At 41.0% G+C, this 27,977-nt stretch overlaps 3 protein-coding genes across 5 annotated transcripts in view; all 3 read left to right on the top strand.

Annotated features, from left to right (window-relative positions):
* The first annotated feature begins 1,039 nt into the window (after positions 1 to 1,039).
* LOC135242770 (fatty acyl-CoA hydrolase precursor, medium chain-like) lies at positions 1,040 to 8,404 on the top strand. Of its 2 annotated transcripts, XM_064314043.1 has the most exons (14): positions 1,040 to 1,139; positions 1,412 to 1,616; positions 2,191 to 2,329; positions 2,628 to 2,761; positions 2,877 to 3,030; positions 3,119 to 3,223; positions 3,431 to 3,535; positions 4,748 to 4,885; positions 5,049 to 5,129; positions 5,694 to 5,841; positions 6,180 to 6,329; positions 7,252 to 7,324; positions 8,088 to 8,277; positions 8,315 to 8,404. In XM_064314043.1, exons 1-13 carry the CDS (start codon positions 1,076 to 1,078, stop codon positions 8,269 to 8,271), a joined length of 1,680 nt encoding a protein of 559 aa, XP_064170113.1. In that variant the 5' UTR covers positions 1,040 to 1,075; the 3' UTR covers positions 8,272 to 8,277; positions 8,315 to 8,404. The 2 variants fall into 2 exon arrangements, with proteins under 2 accessions (XP_064170113.1, XP_064170112.1); XM_064314042.1 differs by having other exon boundaries at positions 8,088 to 8,404.
* Positions 8,405 to 10,327: 1,923 nt separating this feature from the next.
* LOC135242771 (fatty acyl-CoA hydrolase precursor, medium chain-like) lies at positions 10,328 to 17,490 on the top strand. Its single transcript, XM_064314045.1, has 13 exons — positions 10,328 to 10,527; positions 10,785 to 10,989; positions 11,372 to 11,510; positions 11,809 to 11,942; positions 12,058 to 12,211; positions 12,300 to 12,404; positions 12,634 to 12,738; positions 13,717 to 13,854; positions 14,021 to 14,101; positions 14,695 to 14,842; positions 15,180 to 15,329; positions 15,813 to 15,885; positions 16,494 to 17,490. The coding sequence occupies exons 1-13, from the start codon at positions 10,464 to 10,466 to the stop codon at positions 16,675 to 16,677; spliced, it is 1,680 nt and encodes a 559-aa protein (XP_064170115.1). The 5' UTR covers positions 10,328 to 10,463; the 3' UTR covers positions 16,678 to 17,490.
* A 143-nt stretch (positions 17,491 to 17,633) lies between these two features.
* mthfsd (methenyltetrahydrofolate synthetase domain containing) overlaps positions 17,634 to 27,977 on the top strand; it is a 30,386-nt gene continuing 20,042 nt past the window's right edge. Inside the window, exons 1-9 of one of the 2 annotated variants that reach the window (XR_010326458.1) lie at positions 17,634 to 18,003; positions 18,185 to 18,288; positions 18,589 to 18,702; positions 19,039 to 19,152; positions 22,814 to 22,904; positions 23,037 to 23,146; positions 23,774 to 23,899; positions 24,920 to 25,549; positions 26,534 to 26,632. Coding sequence is in view for 1 of the 2 variants with exons in the window: in XM_064314047.1 (XP_064170117.1) it covers positions 17,976 to 18,003; positions 18,185 to 18,288; positions 18,589 to 18,702; positions 19,039 to 19,152; positions 22,814 to 22,904; positions 23,037 to 23,146; positions 23,774 to 23,899; positions 24,920 to 25,432 (1,200 nt within the window). In the remaining variant the exon portion in view is untranslated. Of the gene's footprint in view, positions 18,004 to 18,184; positions 18,289 to 18,588; positions 18,703 to 19,038; positions 19,153 to 22,813; positions 22,905 to 23,036; positions 23,147 to 23,773; positions 23,900 to 24,919; positions 26,156 to 26,533; positions 26,633 to 27,977 lie in introns of those variants that run through there. The other variant, XM_064314047.1, reaches the window with a different exon arrangement.

The raw sequence follows: 27,977 nt of genomic DNA, 5'->3' as shown, positions 1-27,977 counted from the left end.
TTTAATTTAGGTGCGTGAAATGAATGTGCTTCTTCTGTGCTGTATATGACATATATTACAGAGTTGGTTTTGTCTTCAAATGGTATTCTGAACCTCCAGGCAAGTCCAAAGAGAAGATTGAAATCCCACGCCAGTGTCTAATTGCATGTTTTGGCGGTCAGCTGAGAGATTAAAACCACTCACGATGTTCTTTCATCCCCTTTAGAATGTATGCCGGTCATTACCTCAAAACAAACCAGTTCAACCTGAATTCAGTTTTGTAACTCCATCCAAGTGCTCAAAGTCTGAATGCATAATATCTAACATTTCGATTAACGTTCGACAATGCTGCGGAAAACTGGTGTATCCACAATCGTCCCGAACCTTTATGATTTCAGTACATACACGAAGTTCCACTAGGTTTCCTTGTTTGCTTGGGGACATTCATATCGGTGAAATCACTGCTGCTTTATTAGCTCAACTGCACATGTGTTCAATTTAGCATCATTTTGAATAGAAAGGAATTGTGCTCATATTTCAGCCTTTGGGTTGAAAACAGATGTGCTTAGAAGAAAAGAACTCAGTAACTGTATTAAATAAAAAAAATAAAATGAAATAAAAAAATGTAAAAAATCGGCACTCAACATTTTTCTGTTAAGATTCAAATATTTTGGAATATTTGCTATATTAGTTAAATGGTATTACATGCTGATGGAGGTTTTAATCAACTAACTTGAAAGTATCACCCCGGGAGTGTAGGTTAATTGACGCAATAGTAATCACAGCCTCTATATTCTTTAGGTTATCAATGAGTGTCAACTCATCAACTCATGGCAGCAAACTGAAAAGTAATCGTTTAATGTAGAATTGGATCATGTTTTTATTTCAGCCGTTTGGTTCAAAAGCAAAGGTGTGCAGAATGAAGTTCAGTACTGACAAAATATCCAGACTCAATTTTCAGTTAAGAGCAATCATATTGAACTGTTGACAAAGTTTAGTCAAAGCCATATTATCTAGCCACACTGGGAAATACTGAACATGATTTTTTGATGTTTTGCAGATAAAAAAAAAAGAAAAAAATCCATCTGGCACCAAAATGTCTGATCAGTGCTCTTGGGTGTATTTGTGTCTGCTGTGCTTTGGTTTCAGTGAGACGATGGGTAAGACCAATGCTTCTCATTTATTCTGTGATTGATTGATTTGAATAAAAATGGAATTGCAACAAATGGAAGTACATCCATTGCACCATAGCAAGCTCAACATACTATATATGCTGACATACTCCATTATGTCTGCTTTCATTGTTAACGGCAAAGGAGGAAAGGAGACCAGTCGTTGACACATACAATTACAAGTGTGGTAATGGAGATGCTTCCACATTCAGAACACCTGCTTGATTTGTAATGGGATCCCTTTCAAATTCTTTTTTCAGGGCAGGAAGAAAGCCCTCCGAGGCTTACCTCGAAATATGGCCAGCTTTTGGGGAGGCGGATCCGGGTTAAAGACTCAACCCAGACAGTGTTGGCCTACTTGGGGATCCCCTTTGCCGAGCCCCCTGTTGGAGTACTGAGATTTTCAGCCCCTCTGCCCCCGAGAAAGTGGCAGGGTCTGAGGGACGCCACGGTCTACCCTCCACTGTAATTGCTCCCTGAATTCTTCCCATTGTTAAGGGGGAAAAAAACAGTCACTTTTTGGTGACCAAGTCTTTGTGAAACACGCCAGGTGTAGTCAGTGCAATGCTTGCGATGTGCGAATGCAGGTGCATTCGGGTGCATTCTGGGATCTGGGCAGAAAGGAGAAGCACGGTCACTAAATTAACAGACTGTGGAATCCATGATTGACAACTAACTCAACTGTAGAAATGCCACTTCTGATTCATGAGACATATTATATGTGCTCTCAGAAAATATAAAGTAAAACGACTTAACATTAATACATACTATGAAGAATTTTTGGCTGGACCGCAACAGCGGGGCCAGCCCTACAAACGTGAATGTCTGAGTGGCTGACTGACTGACTGACTGACTGAGTGATGAAGTTACACCATTGGTAGGCGGAGTTATGAAGTTACACCATTGGTCAGCCGGATCACGTGTGTTAGGTCCAGCCATATACTAGGTTTTAACCTGGTCTTGTTTTTCTTCACACAACTCTGTGTCTCTGTTCAGTCGGCTGAAAAATTGCTCCTGCTTATTTCATGTATTCTGTAAGGTGCCTTCAAAACATGAATGACACCAGACAGATGGCGGACATGTATGCTGGTAGATTCCCTCCTCTGAGTACCTCAGAAGATTGCCTTTACCTGAATGTGTACACCCCGGTCAGACCAGGGCACCCCAAGCACCTGCCGGTGAGCTAACCATAGCCTTGGACATTATCTGTGTTAAGAATGGGCTGAAGAGAGGTAATATATTGGAAAACAGGAAGGGATGTCAGTTGTATTCATGTGATTATGGGTCTGATGGAGTTGCGTCATATTTTAAAAGTCTTAACTACACAATGCATTTATTTATTGCTAATTATTTTCCTTGTTTGGAGCTGGTTATCAAGGTTGTATGTTTCACGAATCTGATTTCCCCTTTGGAAATTCATAAAGCATATTGCGTCTAATCTCATTCCACTCAAGGCCATTTCTCTTTGTGTTGCAGGTGATGGTGTGGATACACGGAGGAGGGTTTCTCATGGGTGGGGCAGCGCTGTATGATGGCTCCTCATTGGCTGCTTTCGGTGACGTGGTGGTTGTCATAATCCAGTACCGTCTGGGCATACCAGGCTTTCTGAGGTGTCTGACTTTCCGGCTGATGTTGGTGGTGGTGCTCACGTGTGTTTCGCCAGTATATTGGGGCTGTGAGTAGACCCTGCATAGACTCACTGTTATGTGTATGTTGACTGTACAGCACGGGTGATGGACAGACCCCTGAGAATTTGGGGCTGCTGGATCAGGTCTGTGCTTTGCGCTGGGTCCAGGAGACCATCCACAGCTTTGGGGGAGACCCTGGATCCGTTACCATCTTTGGGGAGTCGGCTGGAGGCACCAGTGTCTTTTTGCATGTGTGTAAACCCATGGCGGCAAATACACACAGTCTGCTTCATTCACACGCTTGTGCAGTCCATCCAACCTGCTGCCATGTTTGTCCAGATGCTGTCGCCTGTGTCCTCCGGACTCTTCCACAGGGCCATCACTCAAAGTGGGGTAATCCTGCTTGCTCTGCTTATGCAAAGTGACACCAAAACATCAGCACTGGTAACGACTTTCAAGATCTCTAGCATCCACGTACATTATGTTGTTTGTACATCTAAGATTTTCGTGCACATTGTGAGTTTTTAATTGTGCATGTAAAAAAATAAAACCGCTTTGAAAAAGAGTATTTTGCATTTACAGTTGAAGTTTACCTGTCCTACTTACCTGTCCTTACATGACTGTCTGCTTATTGCCAACCCTTCTACCCAGCTAATAGCTCAGAAAGCTGGCTGTGCCAGTGCTGACTCAGCTGACATCATGCAATGTCTCAGGAACAAAACTGCACAGGAAATCGAAGCCATCACTCCCAGACTGGTGAGTGCCCTTTTCCTGGGCTTTCACCAGCACTTGAATTCTATCACAAAAAAACACCAAACGTTTATCATGGAACAGAGTGAGGATGCTCTGAACTTTTCAGATGTTAGATTAACATGAAAACAGGTACTGTGTCTAATACATCCCATCCATCAATTATCTACACCTGCTTATCCTGGGCGGGGTCAGGGGAGCCTATACCAGCGGCCATTGAGCGAGAGGCAGGAATACAGCCTGAATAAGCCGCCAATCTATCGCAGGGCACACTCACCATTCACACACAAACTCATACCTATGGGCAATTTAGAGTCCCCATTTAGCCTACCTGCATGTCTTTGGGCTGTGGGGGAAAACGGGAGAACTTGGAGGAAACCCACTGGGACACAGGGAGAATATGCAAACTCCACACAGAAAGGCCCTATATTTAATACAGACTTTTCTTTAAAAATAATACAGGTAATTTACAGAATACAGGATACTTTCCTCCATGCACACACAGTAGCCATGCCCCTGCTCTCAAAAAATGTTTAAATGTCAGTCAGTTACACCAAGTTAAAATGATATGTTTGAGGGATTCAGACTATTTGAAAAGAGAAGATGAACTTTTAAGTAGATTAGAGAGAAAGCTATCGAGAGACTTGGCTCGATGAAGCACAAGTCAGACTTCACTAAATGATTTATTACAAATCAAAGAATGTCCAAAAAACTAGTTCCTAGTTCAGTTCAGTTCATAACGAGTTGCACACCAAATACTCCAGAGCTTCTCACTATTATTCCAAGACATTGGCATATTTTGAATACAGATCCTACCCTTAGTGTTATATTTGTGAAGAAGTTTGTGTTTGTATATGCAGCCTATGTGCATATGTATATATTTGGTGATTTGTTCGTTTTTGCCATTTGCTTTTCTTTGATGCGGCCTGGCTTCAGCCTGGCCTTCCCGCCTTATTAAGTTCAGCTGCCTCCAAGTATGCTTAATGATATGGAGACTGTCCTCTGTAGACCTTTCAGCACTCTGATGAAGGCCTGACAATAGCGCCGAAACGTCAATGGTTTTATAAAAACGGAGTAAATAAAATTAAAATATTTTATCTGAGAGCATGAGCCGCACCTGTTCAATGGCGAGTGCTCTTTTATGCCCAGTGAAATCTCAGCGTTGGCTTAAGGGTTCAGCAAGTGTATGACATACGCGTTGTCTTCCTGCATTGCTAGGGGGACTCCGTGATGAGCGTATCCGCGGATGGGGTGTTTTTACCCAAAAACACAGAAGAGCACAGAAAAATGATCTTCAGAAGTGTCCCGTGGATTATAGGGACAAACTCCCATGAGTTTGGCTGGATACTCCCAAATGTATGTCCCTGGATGTTTGGATGAGTAAAAATGTCTTCTACTTATATGGAATGTATAGGGGAGTCTAGGTTATTTGTTGTGCCTTTTTATTTTTTTCGTTTTAGTTTTTTAATGATTGTTATCTGAGGTGTCCTCTTTTTATACCACACTTTGTTTTTTCCAGATGATTCTTTTTCCTGGGTGGGACCTTGGAATGACTCGCCAGGTAATGGCAATGACCCTGGCGTTCATGCTTCAGAAAGCGGTAGGTTCATCTCTAACAGTCCAGTTGTACACCTATCTCCCTGAATGCAGTGTATGTAAATGGCCGGCACTTTGGTGCAGTGGGTAGCACTGTCACCTCACAGCAGGAAGGTCTTGGGTTTCGAATTCTGTGTGGAGTTTGCATGTTCTCCCCGTGTCTACTTGGGTTTCCTCCAAGTACTCTGGTTTCCTCCCGCAGTCCAAAGACATGCAGGTAGGCTAATTGTCCATAGGTGTGAGTGTGTAAGTGAATGGTGAGTGAATGCCCTGCGATAGACTGGCGACCTGTCCAGGGTGTATTCCTGCCTCTTGCCCAATGCATGCTGGGATAGGCTCCAGCACCCTGACCAGGAATAAGCGGGTTTAGATAATGGATGGATGAATGGATGGATGTACTGTAAATCCTTAGCATATCTGCCATCCCAGTGGACCCTCTGGTAGAAGATGACACTTAATGGTTGTAATAATGAGATGTGTCTGTAGTAATTAATACTTAGCTGTAGAATTGGGGCTAGGGAGGAATGGAGAGATGAAGACCGTATCCTCACATCCCACTATTTTATAGGCCTTCCCTGAAAATGCCCAGAAGGTCATTGAGGATGAGTACTTTGGGGACACTGAGGATCCTGCCAAAATAAGAGACATCTTCTTGGACCTGATGGGAGATTTAGCATTCCTAAGCCCAGCTGTTGAAGCAGCAAGAAATCATAGAGGTAATCTTATAACCAATGAATGGGGTAATCCAGGAGACACGGCTCCCATGAGCTATTTATATCTGACATGTATGTGCACTTGAGAAGCTATGCCAAAAGCATACTGTGTATGATCTATGTCTTGATGTTGATGTATAATTCTGTGTTAGGACAGGGAGATGCTTAAACAAGGCAAAGGATACGGACATGTTTCTGTAAATCGCATACTCTGAAAGAGTTTCAAGATAAATGTTCATAAATGTACTGACCAACCTTTGTATGAGCATGTATTGACCATTTTCTCAAAGTTATTTTTGATTTGACTTTGATTTTGAAAGTTGAACATGTGTCTCGTGAAGATGCAGGCTCCCCGGTTTTCTTCTACGAGTTCCAGCAGCGCCCCTCCATGTATGGGCACAGCAGACCTGACTATGTGAAAGCAGATCACTTCGATGAAGTTGGCTTCGTGTTTGGTGCCCCCTTCTGGAGTGAAGAAATAGTGATGCTAGGTAATAAATAATAACATGAAAAGCTTCAAATCTGAAATTCTAATTTCTTTCTTGTCTGAATACACAAATCAAAGTGGTCCATTAACACTGAAACTGTAATGTATACATCCTGTAGAAATGTAGACATTTTTAAATGGAAATTTGTGTATTTCTGATGGTGATCCTAATTTATTTTCCTTGATATCTATTTTTATTGGAGAGCATATGTGTGCAAGAATGTAAGCCATCATAATCCACTGTCACATACACTATACACTGTAATGATCATATTGGAAGTGGATTAAATGCATCTTTCTGTCAGTGGAATGGTTCACTGTAGTCAGCCTCAGTGGTGTGGTTCACTGTGGTCAGCCTCAGTGGTGTGGTTCACCGTGGTCAGCCTCAGTGGTGTGGGTCACTGTGGTCAGCCTCAGTGGTGTGGGTCACTGTGGTCAGCCTCAGTGGTGTGGGTCACTGTGGTCAGCCTCAGTGGTGTGGGTCACTGTAGTCAGCCTCAGTGGTATGGGTCACTGTGGTCAGCCTCAGTGGTGTGGGTCACTGTGGTCAGCCTCAGTGGTGTGGTTCACTGTGGTCAACCTCAGTGGTGTGGGTCACTGTGGTCAGCCTCAGTGGTATGGGTCACTGTGGTCAGCCTCAGTGGTGTGGTTCACTGTGGTCAGCCTCAGTGGTATGGGTCAATGTGGTCAGCCTCAGTGGTGTGGTTCACTGTGGTCAGCCTCAGTGGTATGGGTCACTGTGGTCAGCCTCAGTGGTATGGGTCACTGTGGTCAGCCTCAGTGGTGTGGTTCAGTGTGGTCAGCCTCAGTGTGGTATGGTTCACTGTGGTCACCCTGTCATGCCTGTTATCTATGTGTGCTTCTGTGCTGTTGCTCTCTACTCTGTGAGAACCAAGCATATGAAGGAATGTGTGTGTGATCTTTAGATAACACTACTTGGGAGGAAAGGCAGCTGAGCAAGATTATGATGAAATACTGGAGCAACTTTGCCAAGACTGGGTAAGAGATCCACCTCTCTCATGTTTATCATTCTCTGGTGTCGGCTGGTAACAAACATTACAGGAATTGTTATAGGAGGAATTACAATGTCTTCATGGCATGGAAAGGATTTTCCATATCTCAAACAGTTTTCCTCCATGATAAGTGAAGCTACTCTATATCTTGATTTGAAATGTGGATTCAACATTTCTAATGTATAAATTGAGGACATCAAAAAATAATTCTATAAACCTGAAATTCTGGTTCATTTCAATTTTCTGGTTCATTTTCAAAAGTGCATTTACCCGTTATGTGCTTGCATAATCAATAATTGGGAGATCACTTGCAACATATTGTATTTGTTTTGATCATATACAGCTGTTTTTAGATTTGGAAAATGATTAACTTTTTTAGTTTATTATTTTTTAGAGTCCATTTAAAAGGATAATTGATTGTTTTAAAATCCAAATTTATATCTTGTAATTTGACAGTTAATGTCTGATACCTTGACGACACTGTTAATGTGCTGTATTTCTTAATGAAAATGTGCTATTAATACTTTAAAAAGTACAAATATAGCAGCTTATTATATTATCACAAATAAATATTTCAAACCATTCAAACTAAAAATATTCACATAATGCACAAATGACCAACCGCTTACAATTTAAAAATTCCCTCTGGTAAGCTGGGTAATGTTACAATATTATTGTGTCGGGTTTCTTATGATACCAACATGAACAAAATCTTCTTTGGGGTAAACAGTCTTTTATTGCCTGTGCAGGAACCCCAATGGACAGGAAATGTTTGAGTGGCCAGAATTCACCACAGATGAACAACACCTGCTGCTCAATTTAACTCGCAAGCTTGGAAACATAGAAGAGAAGAGCAAAATTGAATTCTGGACTGAGCGTTTACCCAACAGACTGAAATCAGGAAGTGACAACAGCAGTCGCGATGAGCTGTAAAACAGAAATCACATTAAATACAGGAGATATTTTCCTTTTTAGACAAATAGTGGAAAACGGTAGTCCGAATACCTTTTAATATTCATATACTGTATGCAATATGTATTAAAAACATGCTATTCTTAAAAGCCAATGCTGATAACTTCTGTGCCATTTTAAATGTTTTCCCATTATGCTTTTAGGCAATAGGCATTTGATGCACAAGCCATGGTTACTGAAACTGCCACCATTGCCTTATGCTCATTAATGTATTTATGAGACTTAGGGTAACCGAAAAATTGAATTTCATTGATTTTTTTTTTTTGGCTGGACTGCAACAGCGGGGCCAGCCCTACAAACATGAATGTCTGTGACTGACTGAGTGAATGAGTGACTGAGTGATGAAGTTACACCATTGGTCAGCCGAGTTATGAAGTTACACCATTGGTCGGCTGGATCACGTGTGTTAGGTCCAGCCATATACTAGGTTTCCTAGTCTTGTTTTCTGTTCAATTTGGAATCTCTTGAACACTATGCTTCTTGCACCCACACAAGTAGCACTGCAGTTGAAGCACGTGCACTAATCTGATGGACTCTAAGCCAAGATCCAATGACCATTTTGCGCCCTGCAGAGCACATGATATTTGCAGGAGAGATCAAGCACTAGTCAGACCGAAGGTGTGTCCTTCAATGGATGACAACTGTTAGCCTGTGACTGCTGTTAGGAGGAACTCATGTGAGTTGTATGCCAAGGAACCCAGGTCAACTTAATTAAACTCACCCTATGCTTGGTGGGACGAGCACAGTCCTGTCCCATCATTTCTGACTGCCTGTAATATTCAGCTAATCACTGAGATGAGGATGTTCCATTTATGAATCCACATTTCACAAAGAATGATCACATGTGTAAATCATAGAAACCTAGGAACCACAGATAATGCATTCCTTCAGTTGGTACCTGTCAATTCCTTGCAGCTTTGTCTCTCATGACATTGGTGTCATTTCTACAAGTAATTTCAGTTGATTGGATATGGTAGCTTTGTGCCAAAACATATAAAAAATAACAGAATTTGGATTTGTTGATCATTTATTCATATTCAGTTATCATTGTGATGTGACCAGTTCGATCCACTTGAACAGTATATATATATCTGTGATTGTATGTTTATTGCAAGTTCGATCCAACATTATTATTTTATGTTTCTTATGCTATGATGCATTAATTAAATCGTGGTAGTGGCCTTTTGTTGGATGTGAAAATTTTAAATACAACATACAAAAACAAAAAGGTGCAGCCCTGAGGTGCAGATGCAACATACAAAAACAAAAAGGAACAGCCCTGTTTTGCACCTCAGGGCCGAACGTTTTTGTTTTTGTGTTTTATTTTTGTTTTTGTGTTTTGCACTTCAGAGCCATTGTAATCCAATGAAAAAATCACTGTTATAGCTATTTTTTTGAGCGTTCATAGTTTTCTGTAATTTTGTCATTGGTCATCAAAAAATGCACTGCTTTCCTATTGGCCATTTTGAAGGTATGGGTGTGCTTAGTCAGTGCTGCTCCTTTACATTATCGCCAAACCACGACACTTCTTCACACATGGGGTACAGACATGATCAAGTGAAATGCAAAACCTGTTTGTAGCTAGCTGCTCTCAGAAATCCAATTAAAACTTAATACCTTTGATTCTTGTTCATTCTTTTCTCTGGTTCTTATAAGTTATATTAGTAGTCTTGTATAGTTTCACAGTTGAGTTTGCATGTTTTGCAAGCTGCATGTTTCTTTTAAGTCAGTGGTTCTCTAACTCGGTCCTGGGGGACCCCTATGTATGCTGGTTTTCATTCCAACCTCAACAGCAATCCCAGAATTTTAACAAGCTGTTAATTTTTCTTAATTAGGTGCTTTTCATGTTTTAGAGCTGGGGTCCCCAGTCTTATCCACAAAGGGCCAGTGTGGGTGCACACACCTGATCCTGATTCTACTAATCAAGGTGCTTAGCAATGACTCTAGTGATTGATTAGTAGAATCAGGTGTGTGCACCCACACTAGCCCTTTCTGGAACCCCAGCTCTAAAACATGAAAAGCATTATTATGAGACCAATCTGCCTCTCAGGCGGACCGACTGCCACACCATATTGTATAGCCACACTGGGAAATACTGAACATGATTTTTTTGATGTTTCGCAGATAAAAAAAAATATCCATCTGGCACCAAAATGTCTGATCAGTGCCCTTGGGTGTATTTGTGTCTGCTGTGCTTTGGTTTCAGTGAGACGATGGGTAAGACCAATGCTTCTCATTTATTCTGTGTTTGATTGATTTGAATAAAAATGGAATTGCAACAAATGGAAGTACGTGCATTGCACCATAGCAAGCTCAACATATATGCTGACATATTCCATTATGTCTGCTTTCGTTGTTAACGGGAAAGGAGGAAAGGAGACCAGTCGTTGATACATAGTGTGGTAATGGAGATGCTTCCACATTCAGAACACCTGCATGATTTGTAATGGGATCCCTTTCAAATTGGTTTTCAGGGCATGAAGAAAGCCCTCCGAGGCTTACCTCGAAATATGGCCAGCTTTTGGGGAGGCGGATCCGGGTTAAAGACTCAACCCAGACAGTGTTGGCCTACTTGGGGATCCCCTTTGCCGAGCCCCCTGTTGGAGTACTGAGATTTTCAGCCCCTCTGCCTCCGACAAAGTGGCAGGGTCTGCAGGACGCCACGGTCTACCCTCCACTGTAATTGCTCCCTGAATTCTTCCCATTGTTAAGGGGAAAAAAACAGTCACTTTTTGGTGACCAAGTCTTTGTGAAACATGTCAGGTGTAGCCATTGCGATGCTTGCGATTTGAGAACACAGGTGCATTCTGGGATCTGGGCAGAAAGGAGAAGCACGGTCACTAAATTAAGACTTGAATCCATGTTTGACAACTAACTCAACTCTAGAAATGCCACTTCTGATTCACGAGACACTATTATATGTGCTCTCAGATAATATAAAGTAAAATGGCTGAACATTAACACATACTACGAAGAATAGTTTTTTTTTTCTTCTCACAACACTGTGTCTCTGTTCAGTCAGCTGAAAAATTGCTCCTGCTTATTTCATGTATTCTGCAAGGTGCCTTCAGAACATGAATGACACCAGACAGATAACGGACATGTATGCTGGTAGATTCCCTCCTCTGAGGACCTCAGAAGATTGCCTTTACCTGAATGTGTACACCCCGGTCAGACCAGGGCAACCCAAGCACCTGCCGGTGAGCTAACTGTAGCCTTGGACATTATCTGTGTTAAGAATGGGCTGAAGAGAGGTAATCTATTGGAAAACAGGAAGGGATGTCGGTTGTATTCATGTGATTATGGGCCTGATGGAGTTGCGTCATATTTTAAAAGTCTTAACTACACAATGCATTTATTTATTGCTAATTATTTTCCTTGTTTGGAGCTGGTTATCAAGGTTGTATGTTTCACGAATCTGATTTCCCCTTTGGAAAATCATAAAGCATATTGCGTGTAATCTCATTCCACTCAAGGCCATTTCTCTTTGCGTTGCAGGTGATGGTGTGGATACACGGAGGAGGGTTTCTCATGGGTGGGGCAGCGCTGTATGACGGCTCCTCATTGGCTGCTTTCGGTGATGTGGTGGTTGTCATAATCCAGTACCGTCTGGGCATACCAGGCTTTCTGAGGTGTCTGACTTTCCGGCTGATGTTGGTGGTGGTGCTCACGTGTGTTTCGCCAGTATATTGGGGCTGTGAGTAGACCCTGCATAGACTCACTGTTATGTGTATGTTGACTGTACAGCACGGGTGATGGACAGACCCCTGAGAATTTGGGGCTGCTGGATCAGGTCTGTGCTTTGCGCTGGGTCCAGGACACCATCCACAGCTTTGGGGGAGACCCTGGATCCGTTACCATCTTTGGGGAGTCGGCTGGAGGCACCAGTATCTTTTTGCATGTGTGTAAACCCATAGCAGCAAATACACACAGTCGGCTTCATTCACATGCTTGTGCAGTCCATCTAACCTGCTGCCATGTTTGTCCAGATGCTGTCGCCTGTGTCCTCCGGACTCTTCCACAGGGCCATCACTCAGAGTGCGGTATCCCTGCTCCCTTTGTTTATGCAAAGTGACACCAAAACATCAGCCCTGGTAACAACTTTCAAGATCTCTAGCATCCATGTACAGTTTGTATGTCCATGTTGTTTGTACCCCTTAGATTTTCATGCACATCATGCATGTGGGGGGAAAAAAACTCTTTGAAAAAGAGTTATGCATGGAAAAGAAATTCTTCAGTATTTTGCATTTACAGTTAAAGTTTACCTGTCCTACTTACCTGTCCTTACATGACTGTCTGCTTATTGCTAACCCCTCTACCCAGCTAATAGCCCAGAAAGCTGGCTGTGCCAGTGTTGACTCTGCTGATATCATGCAATGTTTCAAGAACAAAACCGCACAGGAAATCGAAGCCATCACTCCCAGACACGTGAGTGCCCTTTTCCTGGGCTTTCACCAGCACTTGAATTCTATCACAAAACATCAGAAGTTTATGATGGAACAGAGTGAGGATGCTCTGAACTTTCTGGATGTTAGATTAACTGAAACGGGTACTGCATTTAATGCATCCCATCCCTCCATTATCTATACCCACTTATCCTGGGCAGGGTCACGGGGGTTGATGGAGCCTATTCCAGCGTGCATAGGGCAAGAGGCGGGAATGTACCCTGGACAGGCTGCCAATCAATCGCAGGACACACTCACCATTCACACACACACACACACACACACACACACACACTCATACCTATGGGCAATTTAGAGTTACCAATTAGCCTACCTGCATGTCTTTGGACTGTGGGAGGAAACCCACATTGGCACGGGGAGAACATGCAAACTCCACACAGAAAGGCCGAAAAACGAAAGAGTCCAAAAAACTAGTTCCTAGTTCAGTTCAGTTCATAACGAGTTGCACACCAAATACTCCAGAGCTTCTCGCCATTATTCCAAGACGTTGGCATATTTTAAATACAGATCCTACCCTTAGTGTTTGTAGTTTGTGAAAAGGTTTGTGTTTGTATGTGCAGCCTATGTGTATATGTACATGTGGGGGAGGATTTGGTAGACATTATACAGGTGATTCGTTTTTGCCGTTTGCTTTTCTTTGATGCGGCCAGGCTTCAGCCCAGCCTTCCCTCCTAATTAAGTTCAGCTATCTCCAAGTATGCTTAATGATATAGAAACTGTCCCCTGTAGACTTTTACGCACTCTGATGAAGGCCTGACAATAGGGCCGAAACGTCAATGGTTTCATAAAGACGGAATAAATAAAACCAAAGTATATTAATCTGAGAGCATGAGCCACACCTGTTCAATGGCGAGTGCGCTCTTATGCCCAGTGAAATCTCAGCGTTGGCTTAAGGGTTCAGCAAGTGTATGACATGCGCGTTGTCTTCCTGCATTGCTAGGGGGACTTCGTGTTGAGCGTATCCGCGGATGGGGTGTTTTTACCCAAAAACACAGAAGAGCACAGAAAAATGATCTTCAGAAGTGTCCCGTGGATTATAGGGACAAACTCCCATGAGTTTGGCTGGATGCTCCCAAATGTATGTCCCTGGATGTTTGGATGTTTTTTTACGTTTTATTTATATTGATTGTATAGGGGAATCTAGGTTATTTGTTGTGCCTTTTAATTTTTTTAAATCAATTTTTGTTTTTTAATGATTGTTATCTGAGGTGTCCTCTTTTTATACCACACTTTGTTTTTTCCAGATGATTCTTTTTCCTGGGTGGGACCTTGGAATGACTCGCCAGGTAATGGCAATGATCCTGGCGTTCATGCTTCAGAAAGTGGTAGGTGCATCTCTAACAGCCCTCAAGCAGTTGTACATCCATCACCCTGAACACAGTATATTTTATATGGGGTATGTCCTGTGATAATGGGTGGCACGTTGGTGCTGTGGGTAGCAGTCGCCTCACAGCAAGAAGGTCCTGGTTTCAAATTCTGTGTGGAGTTTGCATGTTCTCCCCATGTCTGCTTGGGTTTCCTCTGGGTAGCTCCGGTTTCCTCCCATAGTCTAAAGACATGCTGGTAGGCTAATTGCACATAGGTGTGAGTGTGTAAGTGAATGGTGTGTGTGCCCTGCGATAGATTGGCAACCTGTCCTGTGTGTATTCCTGCCTCTTGTTCAGTGTATGCTGGGATAGGCTTCAGCACCCTCTGCAACCCTGACCAGGAATAAGCGGGTATAGAGAATGGATGGATGTACTGTAAATCCCTAGCATATTTGCCATTCCAGTAGACCCTCTGGTAGAAGATGACACTTTGTGGTTGTAATAATGAGATGTGTCTGTAGTAATTAATGCTTAGCCATAATATTGGAGCTATGGAGGAATGGAGAGATGGGAACAGTATCCTCACATCCTAGTTCTCCACTATTTTATAGGCCTTCCCTGAAAATGCCCAGAAGGTCATTGAGGATGAGTACTTTGGAGACACTGAGGATCCTGCCAAAATAAGAGACATCTTCTTGGACCTGATGGGAGATTTAGCATTCCTAAGCCCAGCTGTTGAAGCAGCAAGAAATCATAGAGGTAATCTTATAACCAATGAATGGGGTCATCCAGGAGACACCGCTCCCATGAGCTATTTATATCTGACATGTATGTGCACTTGAGAAGCTATGCCAAAAGCATACTGTGTATGATCTAAATGTTGATGTATAATTCTGTGTTAGGACAGGGAGATGCTTACACAAGGCAAAAGATACGGACATGTTTCTGTAAATCACATACTATCATTGAAAGTTTCAAGATAAATGTTCATACATGTGCTGACCAACCTTTGTATGAGCATGTATTGACCATTTTCTCAAAGTTATTTTTGATTTAACTTTGACTTTGATTTTGAAAGTTGAACATGTGTCTGAAGATGCAGGCTCCCCGGTTTTCTTCTATGAGTTCCAGCAGCGCCCCTCCATGTATGGGCACAGCAGACCTGACTATGTGAAAGCAGATCACTTCGATGAAGTTGGCTTTGTGTTTGGTGCCCCCTTCTGGACTGAAGAAATAGTGATGCTGGGTAATAAATAACACGAAAAGCTTCAAATTTGATATATTCAGGCAAGAAAGAAAGGAAGAAATAAAAACTTATAAATTGAATTTTTCATTTCTTTATTTCTTGCCTGAATACACAAATCAAAGTAGTCCTTTAACACTGAAACTGTAATATATACATCCTGTAGAAATGTAGATTTTTAAATAGAAATTTGCGAATTTCTAATGGTGATCTTAATTTATTTCCCATGAGACCTATTTTGATTGGAGAACGTGTGTGCAAGAATATGTCATCATAATCCACTGTTGCATACACTATACACTGTAATGATCATATTGGAAGTGGATTAAATGCATCCTGTCAGTGGTATGGTTCACTGTGGTCAGCCTCAGTGGTGTGGTTCACTGTGGTCAGCCTGTCATGGCTGTTATCTATGTGTGCTTCTATGCTGTTGCTCTCTACTCTGTGAGAACCAAGCACATGAAGGAATTTGTGTGTGATCTTTAGATAACACTACTTGGGAGGAAAGACAGCTGAGCAAGATTATGATGAAATACTGGAGCAACTTTGCCAAGACTGGGTAAGAGATCCACTTCTCTCATGTTTATCATTCTCTGGTGTCGGCTGGTAACAAACATTACAGGAACAGTTACAGGAGGAACTACAATAACTTCATGGCAGGCGAAGGTTTTCCCATATCTCAAACTGTTATCATTTATGATAAGCGAAGCTACTCTATATCTTTATTTGAAATGTGGACTCCACATTTCTTATGAATAAATTGAGGACATCTATAAAGAATTCTATAAACTTGAAATTCTGGTAAGTTAATTTGCCCATTATGTGTTTGCATATTCAATAATGGGAGATCACTTGCAACATATTGTATTTGCTTTGATCATATACAGCTGTTTTTACAAAATGTGCTATTTGTACTGATAAAAGTACAAATATAGCAGATTATTAATTTATCAGATTCATTCATATAAAATATATTGTGTACTCCTCTCCAATCAAACCAAAAATATTACATTGTTTTAATGCAAAAATGACCAACAGCTTACAATTTTACATTCCCTCTGGAAAAAGTAAGCTGGGCAATGTAACAGTATTATTTTGCTGGGTTTCTTATGATACCAGCATGAATAAAATCATCTTGGTGTAAACAGTCTTTTGTTACCTGTGCAGGAATCCCAATGGACAGGAACTGCTTGAGTGGCCAGCATTCACTACAGATGAACAACACCTGCTGCTCAATTTAACTTGCAAGCTCGGAAACACAAAAGAGAAGAACAAAATTGAATTCTGGACTGAGCGTTTACCCAACAGGCTGAAATCGGGAAGCGACAACAGCAGTCGCGATGAGCTGTAAAACAGAAATCACATTAAACACAGGAGAGATTTTCATTTTTAGACAAATAGTGGAAAACGGTAGTCAGAATACCTTTTAATATTCATATACTGTATGCAATATGTATTAAAAACATGCTATTCTTAAAAGCCAATGCTGATAATTTCTGTGCCATTTTAAATGTTTTCCCATTATGCTTTTAGGCAGTAGGCATTTGATGCACAAGCCACTGTTATTGAAACTGCCACCATTGCCTTATGCTCATTAATTGATTTTTGAGACTTAGAGTAATTGTACTTCACTAGCTGTTTTTTTGTTTTTGTTTTCTATTCAATTTGGAATCTTTTGACCACTATGCTTCTTGCACACATGCAAGAAGCACTGCGGTTGCACTACTCTGATTCTCTCAGCCAAGATCCAGTGACCATTTCGCATCTTTCAGACTACATGATATTTGCAGGAGAGAGCATTCACCGGCCAGACGGAAGGTGTGTCCTACACTGGATGACAACTGTTAGCCTGTGAATGCTGTTAGGAGGTAATGTCAGTTGATTGGATATGGTAGCTTTGTGCCAAAACATATTTAAAAAATCAGAATTTGGATTTGTTGACCATTTGTTCATTTTCAGTTATCATTGTGATGTGACTAGTTTGATTCATTTGAACTTTACATATTTCTGTGATTCTATGTTTATCGCAAGTTTGATCCAACATTGTGTTTCTTATGTTATGATGTATTTATTAAATGGTTGTTGTAACCTTTTGTTGGATGTGTGATTTTTAATTTTCATAGCTATTTAATAAAATGCATACACGCAATAGGCATTAAATTAACAGTGGTATGAAAGTTATCATTTCTTTGGTATTTAGCGTCTCTTGATCAATGAATGCATAGTTTCAGTATTATACAATAATATTCAAATATGGTAAACACAGTAAGCAGGATGCATTTTGACAAAAATGTTCAAGTTGTATGATTGTCATTAATGCCTAATGTTCAAAATACAATTCATTTTAAGCCTCCTCATTCAGATATTTTGCTGAAATTCATACTCATTCATTCTGGTCAGGAATCTTAGAAATCGTTATCCAAAAACGGAGTTATACGAGAAATGAAATGCGTAAACGCTTTTTGAGACGAGTGTTTGATCTTTCAAGGCCACCATACTGCATATAGCGCATGTGCCTCAAGAAGTGCAGTTAAAGTTTCTGATGTTGTATGTTCAGTGTAGGATGTTTTCATTGGAACTCTTGTGGCTATTTTAAAGGTTGTCTTCATAAAAAAAATTTAAGATTGAAAGCTTCAAAATCAATGCCAAATGGAAGCTGTTATAAAGATACATGCAGGTACTAAGCATGTTAGCGAGCTAGCCACGTCCGATTTATTTGGTTATTTAAACCATGCGTTTTCTTGCATGTTTCTTGTACAGAACATGTCAACCTAACCTCTCCTGACTATGGAGTAAAATTAATCACTGGTGTTGTGTTCACATGTTACATTACAGTTTTACTTTTTATGTCTAATCAGAAGCATCCAAATGGGAAATCCGCCAGAAAGTATGGGACTACATTGAAGCGAAGAACTTAGCCAACTTTCCACGACCTGTTCATAACAGAATTCCAAATTTTAAGGTATCGAATTAATATTATTGCAGTTACTAATAAAAACTTAAATGATGTCAGCAGAACCTTTATATTTTATTACGACCAACTATTGGATTTTGTGTTGTATTCAGAATTTTGACATGCATGATCATTGTAGTTAATGAAATGGCTGAGTTTAAGGTTCTATTTGTGGACTCATTTCGGCAGTGTATTCTGTTTGGAAAGTTCACCAAGCGAAAGTGTTTCCCCCTAGTTAGCAAAGTTAACGGTTTAAATGTGTATTCATTACCTTACACTGACGATTTTAGCTGTTTGTGCTTGCTGTAGGGGGCTGATCGCGCCTGCGCTCATGTTTCGAATCTTGAGATATTCCACAGAACAAGTGAGATCAAGGTGGGCCCAGATAAGCCGCTGGAAGGCGCTCGCCTCGCAGTCCTTCAGGTAACAATTATCCCTGCTCAGCAAGGAATTGTACAGTATATTGGCAGGTATGTTGTCGTCTTCTCGCCACGCCCCTGTCTTGTTCATATTAAAATAATTTAGATCACGTGACGGTGTGACTTCGTCAGCCTACGAATTCTCCGAGGCAAAGCCCATGTGTTCGCCATGACAGCCGCACAATGTTCCTTTCTAAATCATGTGCCCTGTTCTTAAAAAAGGAGAACACATTAGAAGTAATATGAGGTCATGATGATTTGCCTTTGGGGATTTGCCAAAATATTTTCATAGCTGTGTGAGTTTGCTATGTGTAGCATTCATTTTGTGTTTTAATTTCAGGCTGGAAAAACATTGCTGGTTCCAACTCCCCGTCTGCGAACTGGTCTACTCAATAAGATTGTTCCTCCCGAGGGAGCGAGCAGGGCGGACCTGCGTGCGTGCTCCACCTCCCAGGTGAATCCACACCCCATCCCTGAACAAGGTGTTCTTCCTATCAGTTGCATGGGTCCATTTTATTCTTTTCAATGAAAAACAGTTTAAATTTATTAAAATAGTCTGGGTTGGTGTATCTGAAGGCAACTGTCTATTTATTTTTTATTTATTTATTTTTATTTATTTGTATTAACAGCCCTCGCAGGTAACACAGTTTGGTTGATCCCTTATAGTACTGGTGTTACGACATAAGCTATAGTCGTGACAAAAAGGGAGACAACACAACAAGGTATACTTTTAAACAAAGGAATTATTTATTAAGACGAGAACAATGATACATGTATGAGTGAAATGTAGGGTATTTGTATTAAATGTGTGTGGATGCGCGTGTGCAAATATGGGATGTACCACGCAAAACCTGTGAAGAAAAGAGGGTGAAGGGAAAAACCCGCGGGCCGTCCAACCGCCAGACCTGGTGCAGGATTACCTGGAACAGAGTGAGAAAGAAAGAGAAAAAGCGGCCCAGAAAGCACTGGGGCTTCCCTATTATAGGGTTTACCCCCAGGTTCTCTCAATTAGAAAGGGGTGCACCGCACACACTGGCCGACTCCTGTAACTACAATAAGAATAAAATAATATTAGAGACAGTCGTCACACTGGCAAGAGTCAGCTTGGATGCCTCGCTCTAGTTCATTGGCCATATGGTCAAGAAAAGGTGGTTGCTGTAATAAATATAACTGTATTTCATTTACCCGGGTAAATTATAGTGGGGACTTTGTTGAGTAACATTGAATTATTCCTAGGCCCAGATAATATTCCACTCACTATAAAACCAGCTTTTCTGAAAGAAAAAAAGGGCTTTTCAGTGTGGTAAGTCCAATTACCCATATTTTTAGATGTATAATTTCTTCTAGAATTTTATTTTTTCGAAGTAATGGAAAAATGTATTCCAGGCATGGCGAATATTTAATTTAGCTGGGTGAACGAGGTATTAATATAAAACCATAATATGACAATTGTGCTCTGGGTATAGCAGTGATTGCAAAGACTGGGAATAACAAAAAACTATGTAGCAATAAATAACAATAGTATGACATTTTCTCAGAGAAGTATGCAATGCAAAGTTATTTAATTGGCTATTTTAGTCATTGGAGAATAAAATGCAAAAAATAGTCACTGAAGAGAGATACTGACGTGAGTACTTTTATTAATGGCAAGATAAGATATCTCTGAGTCTTCACAGTCACATGATTGCCTGAAAGCCATCTCTTCAGTACTACAGTGCCCTAGCTTCCCAGAACAGTAAAAATGTGTGACTGTCTCAGACAAGCCAGTTCTTCACATTTGCCTAAATTAATTTTGCTTAAATCACAATATAAATGGAATTATTATTACGCTCTCAATATAGTGTAAGAGCTTTGAAATAATTTGGTCAGGAAAACTGTCATTTTCTGGAGAATGTAGATTAGTCTTTACAAGTGAATTATTTTGAGAACATTTATGCGATCATGGTCAGAGTAAGATGCCAAAGTACTTCTGCTTGAACTTTCATATGATGATGTCTCCTCCTGAAAACTTTTTGAATACAAATATGAACACATGGTTTTTTGGGTTAAAAACACAGAGGTCTAATTCTAATATTTCTGAATATTAAGTCCATGAAAGAAATGAGGTGACATCATTCAGATGCAAATAAATATGCTTTAATGTGCTCTATGGTTCCTAGCTAAAGGGTCATAACATAAGGGTGATCCCTTACACTTAAAGGTAAAGGGGTGACTTGCAGTGATGAGTAGCAATGCTGAAATAAGGTGCCACTGTTGACCTGGGCTGTGTTTCCGAGTTTCGATGTACCTTAACGTTTTACGAAGGTTCTTAAGGTATACCTTCTTAAGGGAAACCGCTTTTTTACGAGTGTTTCCCAGACTATACCTTAAGGCAACTGTTAAGGGACAACTTAAAGGTACATCGTAAGTTGGAGCTGGCCTTCACTGTGGTGCTAAAAAGTTTATCAATCGATGCCAAGCGAATCGATTGTCTCACTTGTAAAGGCTTGTGAATGACGTTTTAATATTACATGTGCTGTCATAATCATTTTACATCAATCTAATATTGCAGAAGAGGAAGCTATGCCTACTAGAGATTATCTGCTAATCTCTTTAAGAGTCCGTTAAGACGAGACCTTGTGATAGTTTCAATAAATACGTACATATAGGCTACAATGGATAAAATAAAAAGCATCAATCGGGACATATAAGCCATAGTCTGGGACTTCGTGGAAGCCCAGGGAAAAGAATATAGGCTACATATGGGTGAATTATTTTGTTCTTATTGAAACAAAGGTCTAATGTTAATTTGTTTTTGTCACACAATATATAGGCAACTGTAGCAGCATATCACCTCACTGCACTGATTCCCGCGAACTTTTCTCTGCAATGCAAAAATGATCGTAGATGAAAGGCAAAAGCATGTCTGTGGAAATTGATCATGATGAATTATATACTGGGTGCCTTATGAATAGGTCTACCTGTTAAAGTGATTTGTTCATCCACCTTAATTTGCTGTTGGATAATCTTAAGTTTAACCAAGAATAGCATTATTGGGTTGTTTACCGAAAATCGTAAAACAACATGGTAAGAAAAATGTTCCGTAATGTTGATATTTACCCAGTGCTATTTTGTTTTATATAGGAGGTGTGAGCTAAAGGAAGGGGATGTAGATCATTTGGCTATGTTTGGCCATTATGAGCCACTGTACCTGTATGTGTATGTTTAGCTAAGGAGACGCTGGGAAACAGCTCGAGAGCTAAAGGAAGAGCTTAAGGGATACCTTACGACGCACGTAGCGCTAAGGAGACTCTGGGAAACGCAGCCCTGTATAGTAAAAAGTGTGTTGATCTGTTTGGACAGGAAGTTTGAAGGTGTTCAGCATTCATACAGTCCTCATTCATGACTCCTGGACCGAATCCGTAGGTCTCTGCTGACATATGACTCCGAACTACTCGATCAGATACCTTTAAGGCATCTTAAGATGTGAAATTCTGGAAGACCTTCTTATGTGTTTAAGATGTACCATACTGAAGAATTAAATGTGTTAGGGATGAAACTAGTGTGGTCTTGATTTGTAAAATATGGCCTGGACTTATCTAAATTGTTTGATAACGGCGTTCTGAAACCTTCAGATTGAATTAAGTATATACGCGATTGGGCAAAATGTCAAAATGAGAACAGATCGTGTTTAGAGAGTCCAACAAAAAGAGAACAGAGAAGAAAGGAAGATTAAAGGAAGCAGAGCATCTTTGATGAGAGAAAAAACATGTTGAACATTAAAGCTTAGAGATAAGAATCAAAGCCTCTACGACTGTTTTGAAGAACTGGAGGTACAGTAGAAGCACAGGCAAGCTGCATCACAAGTCCCGTTTGAGATCTGGAAGGACATTATGATAACTGCCTGTTCAGGAGAAAACACTGTATACATGTACCTTATTATGAGAAAATGGCAGCTGTCCTGAATTGGGGTCTTGGTTGTCTGGATTGTGCTGTGTTGCAGTGGGCTCTCAGGGGGAAGGGGCGAAGACCGGAGCAGCTGCACATCTGGATGATGGCTGGTATTTGTTTGCATAAAAGTCATAGTAACAAATGTTGTAATGCATGTCTGTTGAATTCTTGTGTTTTATGAGCAGGGTGTGAAGGAATACAGTGTGCCCATTGGCTTGGACGCCAAAATCACCGTGGACTTGGTTGTGGTTGGATCAGTGGCCGTATCTGAAAAAGGTAACACACACTTGCACACACACACACACACACGCACACAGAATCCTTGATCGCTGTTTTTCCTGTTTTAAGGACTCCTTCCATGGTTATTGCTTGTGTCTGTCTATTTTACATTATATTTATCTTAAATAGGATATCGCATTGGAAAAGGAGAAGGTTATTCAGATATGGAGTATGCCATGATGGTGTCTGTCGGAGCTGTGAAGAACCCACTGGTTGTTTCTGTAGTTCATGACTGTCAGGTTTGTGCAGGGAACCCTTCATTTCTTAATCTTAATAGTGAGAAATAAATGTCACAAAACAGTATGGGCCAGTCCGGATTTAAGGATAAGTTAAGGATATTATATAACTTATTCCTTTGAATGTTCTGCAATCTTGGTTTTTCAGAAAGATTCTGCTACTACTTCAAGGTGTTTTACACAACTCCAGGCGCAACACTATGAAGTCATAAAATAGCTGGATGAAAATTAACAAATTTAAACAGTCAGTATTTACAAAGCCTAGACCAAATGAAAGCAAAAAGAAATTCTGTCTAATGTTAACGTTTCTGCAAAAAGTAATTCATTATACTGTGCCTTGGTGTATCGCTCTCACTTGTGTAATTTTGATCATTTTATACAGTAAATTAATTTATAAACTATCTGCTACTCAAGTCTCCAAGGTGACGTACCTGTGCATATACATGGTAACCTTACAGCGAAATTAAGTTTGTAAGATGTGTTATTGTGCTTGGGTGTTGCTGATGTTCATATGGCTTTAGTATAGTCTAGTATTAGTACAGAATGAACTCAATATCCAAGAGCTTGCTCCTTATAGATATATAGAAAACTCGGTTTGGTTGACTGTAAAGGTGTTCTTGTTTACTGCAGGTCATGGATATTCCAGAAGACCTTATTGAAAGTCATGACCTCACAGTCGATTATATCCTCACTCCAACGAGAGTCATCCGGACCGAATGTAAACACCCAAAGCCTCAGGGCATCATCTGGGCGAAGGTATGGAAAGTATTTTATCTTCTGCGCTGTATTTGTGGGTAACTTGTACAATACATTATGTTATTTGAGAACATTCTCTGAATCCAGAGGGCATTCTCGTTCTAACCATGCTGCACATTTGCGGTCCATTTAAATGGATGCTTGAAGGCCTCTTTTGAAGGCCTTGTTTTTGCTTCCTAGATCGCATGATATTTTTCCATCAGTCTATATGAAGCCAGTGGCTGCCAGTATCGTCTTTTGCATAATGGAGTTAGGCCACCTTTTTGCTGGTCGCATTAAACAAACATTGCCGGTTCAAAGAAACATAGTTCATATACTGAACATGTGCAGGATGAATCCACATCGAAACCAGTGGTACAGAATACAGATGTGCTAGTGTAAACATGCGATTTTCTGACTGTATTTCAACACAGGATTATGCCTCGTTTAATTATTTACTTGCAGTTTATGAATTTTGAGTGTATACCATTTTGCCCTATTCTCTAAAAATGTTTAATTATTTTTATATTTTTTTATATACTTGAGAATTGTATTTTGTACAGCTGTCACCAGTGTCTGTACAGCGGTTAGAGGTTTTATAAAAAAAAAAATAGCTTTGCAGAGGATTGAGTCAATAATGTTTCTCAGTCTTTCAGAATACCCTAGTGGTCAGCTTCTCTGATTAGATTTAGAAGTTCTCAACTGCTTTTATAAATCTGACCTACAAGCTGTTTCTTATTTTAACATTACTTTGTTTTTCCCCAAGGATGTTCCACATCATAATTGGTGCCATTTTTGGTTCTCAGTGCAATTGTTTGTCAGTTACGTCAGTGATTTTTTTTTTTTTTGCGCATTTTTACAACTGTAGTTGCAGTCAGCACTTTTACTGTATATTTAATTTCAACAAATAGTCTCTTGCATCAACTCCAGCCGAAGTACTCACCACCCCAGCAGCTTTGCCTTCCCCATTGCCTGGGCATGAGTGCACGCTCCCTGTACCCAGTGATCCAGTGGTGCGCATCTCTGCCCTTACACTTCCAGCTGAATGCAGACATGCTGGAGAAGATCCCGATTCTGAAGAAGCTGCGCACCTTGGAGAGGCAGGCCGGCAGAGACGTGACGCTGGGGAGGGCGTCGGCTGGGGGGGAGGCCGAGGCGGAGCGGGACGGGGCGGACGGCGAGGACCGCGCCCCCCAGGAGGAGCAGCAGCAGGAGCAGCAGCAGGCAATCAGCAGCGTGTACCTGGGGGGCATCCCCGCGGGGCTGCGGGTCAGCGAGCTGAAGTGTGCCCTGCGGGAGCGGGGGGCCGCACCGCTGCGGTTGAACTGGCAGGGGGCGCTGCACCGGGCCTTCCTGGACTACAGCGACGGCCCGGCGGCGGAGGCCGCCCTGCTGGCCCTGGGGGGGCTGTCCTTAAACGGGAAGGGCGTGCAGGTCGAGCTCGCCAAGAGTCGGAGGGGTGGCCGAAAAAAAGCTGGCCAGGCTCGCGGCCGAGCCGGGGCGACGGCGAGAGCCCAAACTGGGACCGGGACCGGGACTCGCGCGGTTACATAAACACACTTTTTTACTGCCCATCTGGTGCAGATGCCTCGGTTATGAAACACAGAAAAGGGGAGGGCTGGTCCTGAACACAAGCCTTCCTTTCCTTGAGATGATTTTTCAGTTTTTATTGTAAGCATTATTATTATTATTATTATTATTGACACGCAGTACTGTTCCTGACTAAGTACTTCTGGTGTCTGCGTCGCCAGTATATTTAGTTGTTTTGTTGCTGGTGTGCATTTCGTTTGGTGGATAATGTAGGGGGAGTTAAAAAAAAAAAAAAAAACAGTTTCACTTTACAACTGGATTCTGCCAAGCAAAAAGGCTGCAGGCTGAACTGTCCAAGTTGTGGTTACTATGTGTGGGCGCAGTAAATGTTTGGTATTAAATCAGCTCTGCTAAATAGGACCCCTGTTGGACTCATATGGTGTTTGGTAGAGCTGAATTAACACTGAACATTTTTAAAGTATAGTAAGTACATCAGGGTTTATGTAATTACAAAGGCTTAAGTTATCCGTCACGCTAATGTGTTGTCATCATTTTGATTTATTCTTATGCATGGTCTTCATTTTGGAGTGGTTCTTGACATTGCACCAGTGTTCATCTTAGCAAGAAGCTGAAGTGGAAAATATAGTTAGCTATTTAATGGCAAGATACATAGTGTCATTTTTCTTTAACCTGTTTATTGCAGGCCTTGCCCTGTCAAAAGGGAGAATAAAACATTGCAATACAATATTTGACTTCTCTCCTTTCCCTTATGAACTTGTGTTGTGGCCTTACTACAATTGAAATCAAATTTAAATAATGTTAAGAATGTTTATATATGCAGTTCTTCAGTCTTTAGCATGATATTCAGGGGACACAAGGAGCAAAGCCAAGCCAACTAGAAACAACAGAATGTTACCTTGTTCACAGAGCTATAGTAGATGTGGTCAATTTTAAATCCGTGTTGCTGATTATTTTTAGGACTGTATATTGGTTTGTACTCAATCCTAACAGAAAAGGTCAGTGGTTCTAGCACAGCTCCCCTCTACAACATACTGTATGTACAACAATTCTTTCAGGCTTGTGATACATTACTCGGGTTTACTTCATAATGCTCTCTGCCCACAGCGAAGCCGTTGCGGTTTGATGAAGATTGCGTACGTCAGCAGCGGCCCTTGGAGTTGTCTGTGCAGCTGATGGACTTCGTACCTGCACCTCGCACGGCCAGTAAGTGGGCGTAGTTTAGACAGGGGCTGACGGATGGACGCAGTGCGTGTAGGCGTCACTAAACAACCCCGGCTTTTTATGGAGTTGTCATCCAGCTTCTCGTCAACAGCTGTGGGCTGCAAGCAGGAATTTCTTCCCTTGCCACGGCCAAGATGCTCTGCCTAATATCAGCAGCAGGCAAATGTGTGGTCTCCGCATCGCAGAGAAACTTGGACAGCCTCCCCTGTGTGCATGCAAAAGAATTTTCACCAAGTTCAGCAAGTGGTCACTGGTCTTATTGCTCAGTATGTAAGACAAGTGGCTGCTGGTGAAATAGTGAAATAGACTTTTTCAGCCCATGGGAGTTGGGACCTTCACATTGTTAAGCAGAAACCAATAAGCATGTAAATCGATCAACGTCATAAAGTCATTAGATATAAATGGTTAATGAACATCAAACCCTTAATTAATTTTTGATGGTGTAAATTGGTCAGAGAATGTGGTAGATATTAGTTGGAGCGCTTCCAATTTGTGATGTTCTATTTAGAATATCTGAATTTTAAGAATATGTATTTCGTCATATAATAGCATATAATCTCAGTGTTATGCTGTAGTTTTAATTGTGTAATTTTCCAATATTAATCCATAGATGCTTTTGAAGAGTGTAATCTGTAAAGTAACCGAGTAGGCTAATCGGGGACCGTTTCACATATTCAGAGACCGTTTCGGCAGCATAGCATAATGGCAAGGGAACGGGGCTTAAAAACTCCGAGTTTGTCGTCCTAGGTGCGGCAATGCCGTTGTACTTTTGAGGCTAGATCCTTCACCTGAATCTCTTCAGTAAATATCAAGTTGTATAAATTGATTGTATGTAAAAAAAAAAAAAAAAAAAAAAAATCAATACGGTGTAAGAGTACAGTATTGGATTAGTGTGTGGCAAATGTAACACTGGTTGGCGAAATATTACCGATTGTTTTCTTGACTAAATTTCATTTAGCAACTCTAATCGATGGTACTGCTTTCTATGATATCCTGGCCGCTTGTATGATGAGGTGAAATCGTTTTAAATTAGGCTCCTGGAACAGGAGAGGCATTACTGTACTCCCAATCCCGAATATATATGATTACTACTCCGTCATAAGTATAAATTTAAATTAGGTTATTGTGGCCGCGTGTTGTCAGTTTAGGTTGCCAGAAATATCAGTATATCCTATTGACTACTTTATTGGCAAATTAGCCTTGCAGACGACTTTGCGTGTTGTATAGATTTCAATAGTTTTCATTTATGAAGTTAAATATGTTGTGTAAATATAAATAAGAATATTCTCAAATTTGCGCCGGTGAAATTCGATACACACTAAGAAAT

The sequence above is a fragment of the Anguilla rostrata genome, chromosome 16 (assembly GCF_018555375.3).
Source record: "Anguilla rostrata isolate EN2019 chromosome 16, ASM1855537v3, whole genome shotgun sequence".
NCBI lineage: Eukaryota > Metazoa > Chordata > Actinopteri > Anguilliformes > Anguillidae > Anguilla > Anguilla rostrata.
Note: the sequence above shows the minus strand (reverse complement) of the source record. Positions and strands in the feature narration are given on the sequence as shown.

Bases quoted from the DNA above. Each gene is read 5' to 3' on its own strand.
- LOC135242770 (XM_064314043.1), top strand. From the start codon at position 1,076: ATGTCTGATCAGTGCTCTTGGGTGTATTTGTGTCTGCTGTGCTTTGGT. The intron at 1,140-1,411 runs GTAAGACCAATG...TTCTTTTTTCAG, and splicing joins TGGTTTCAGTGAGACGATGG to GGCAGGAAGAAAGCCCTCCG. The intron at 5,130-5,693 runs GTAGGTTCATCT...ACTATTTTATAG, and splicing joins CGTTCATGCTTCAGAAAGCG to GCCTTCCCTGAAAATGCCCA.
- LOC135242771 (XM_064314045.1), top strand. From the start codon at position 10,464: ATGTCTGATCAGTGCCCTTGGGTGTATTTGTGTCTGCTGTGCTTTGGT. The intron at 14,102-14,694 runs GTAGGTGCATCT...ACTATTTTATAG, and splicing joins CGTTCATGCTTCAGAAAGTG to GCCTTCCCTGAAAATGCCCA. The intron at 14,843-15,179 runs GTAATCTTATAA...ATGTGTCTGAAG, and splicing joins AGCAGCAAGAAATCATAGAG to ATGCAGGCTCCCCGGTTTTC.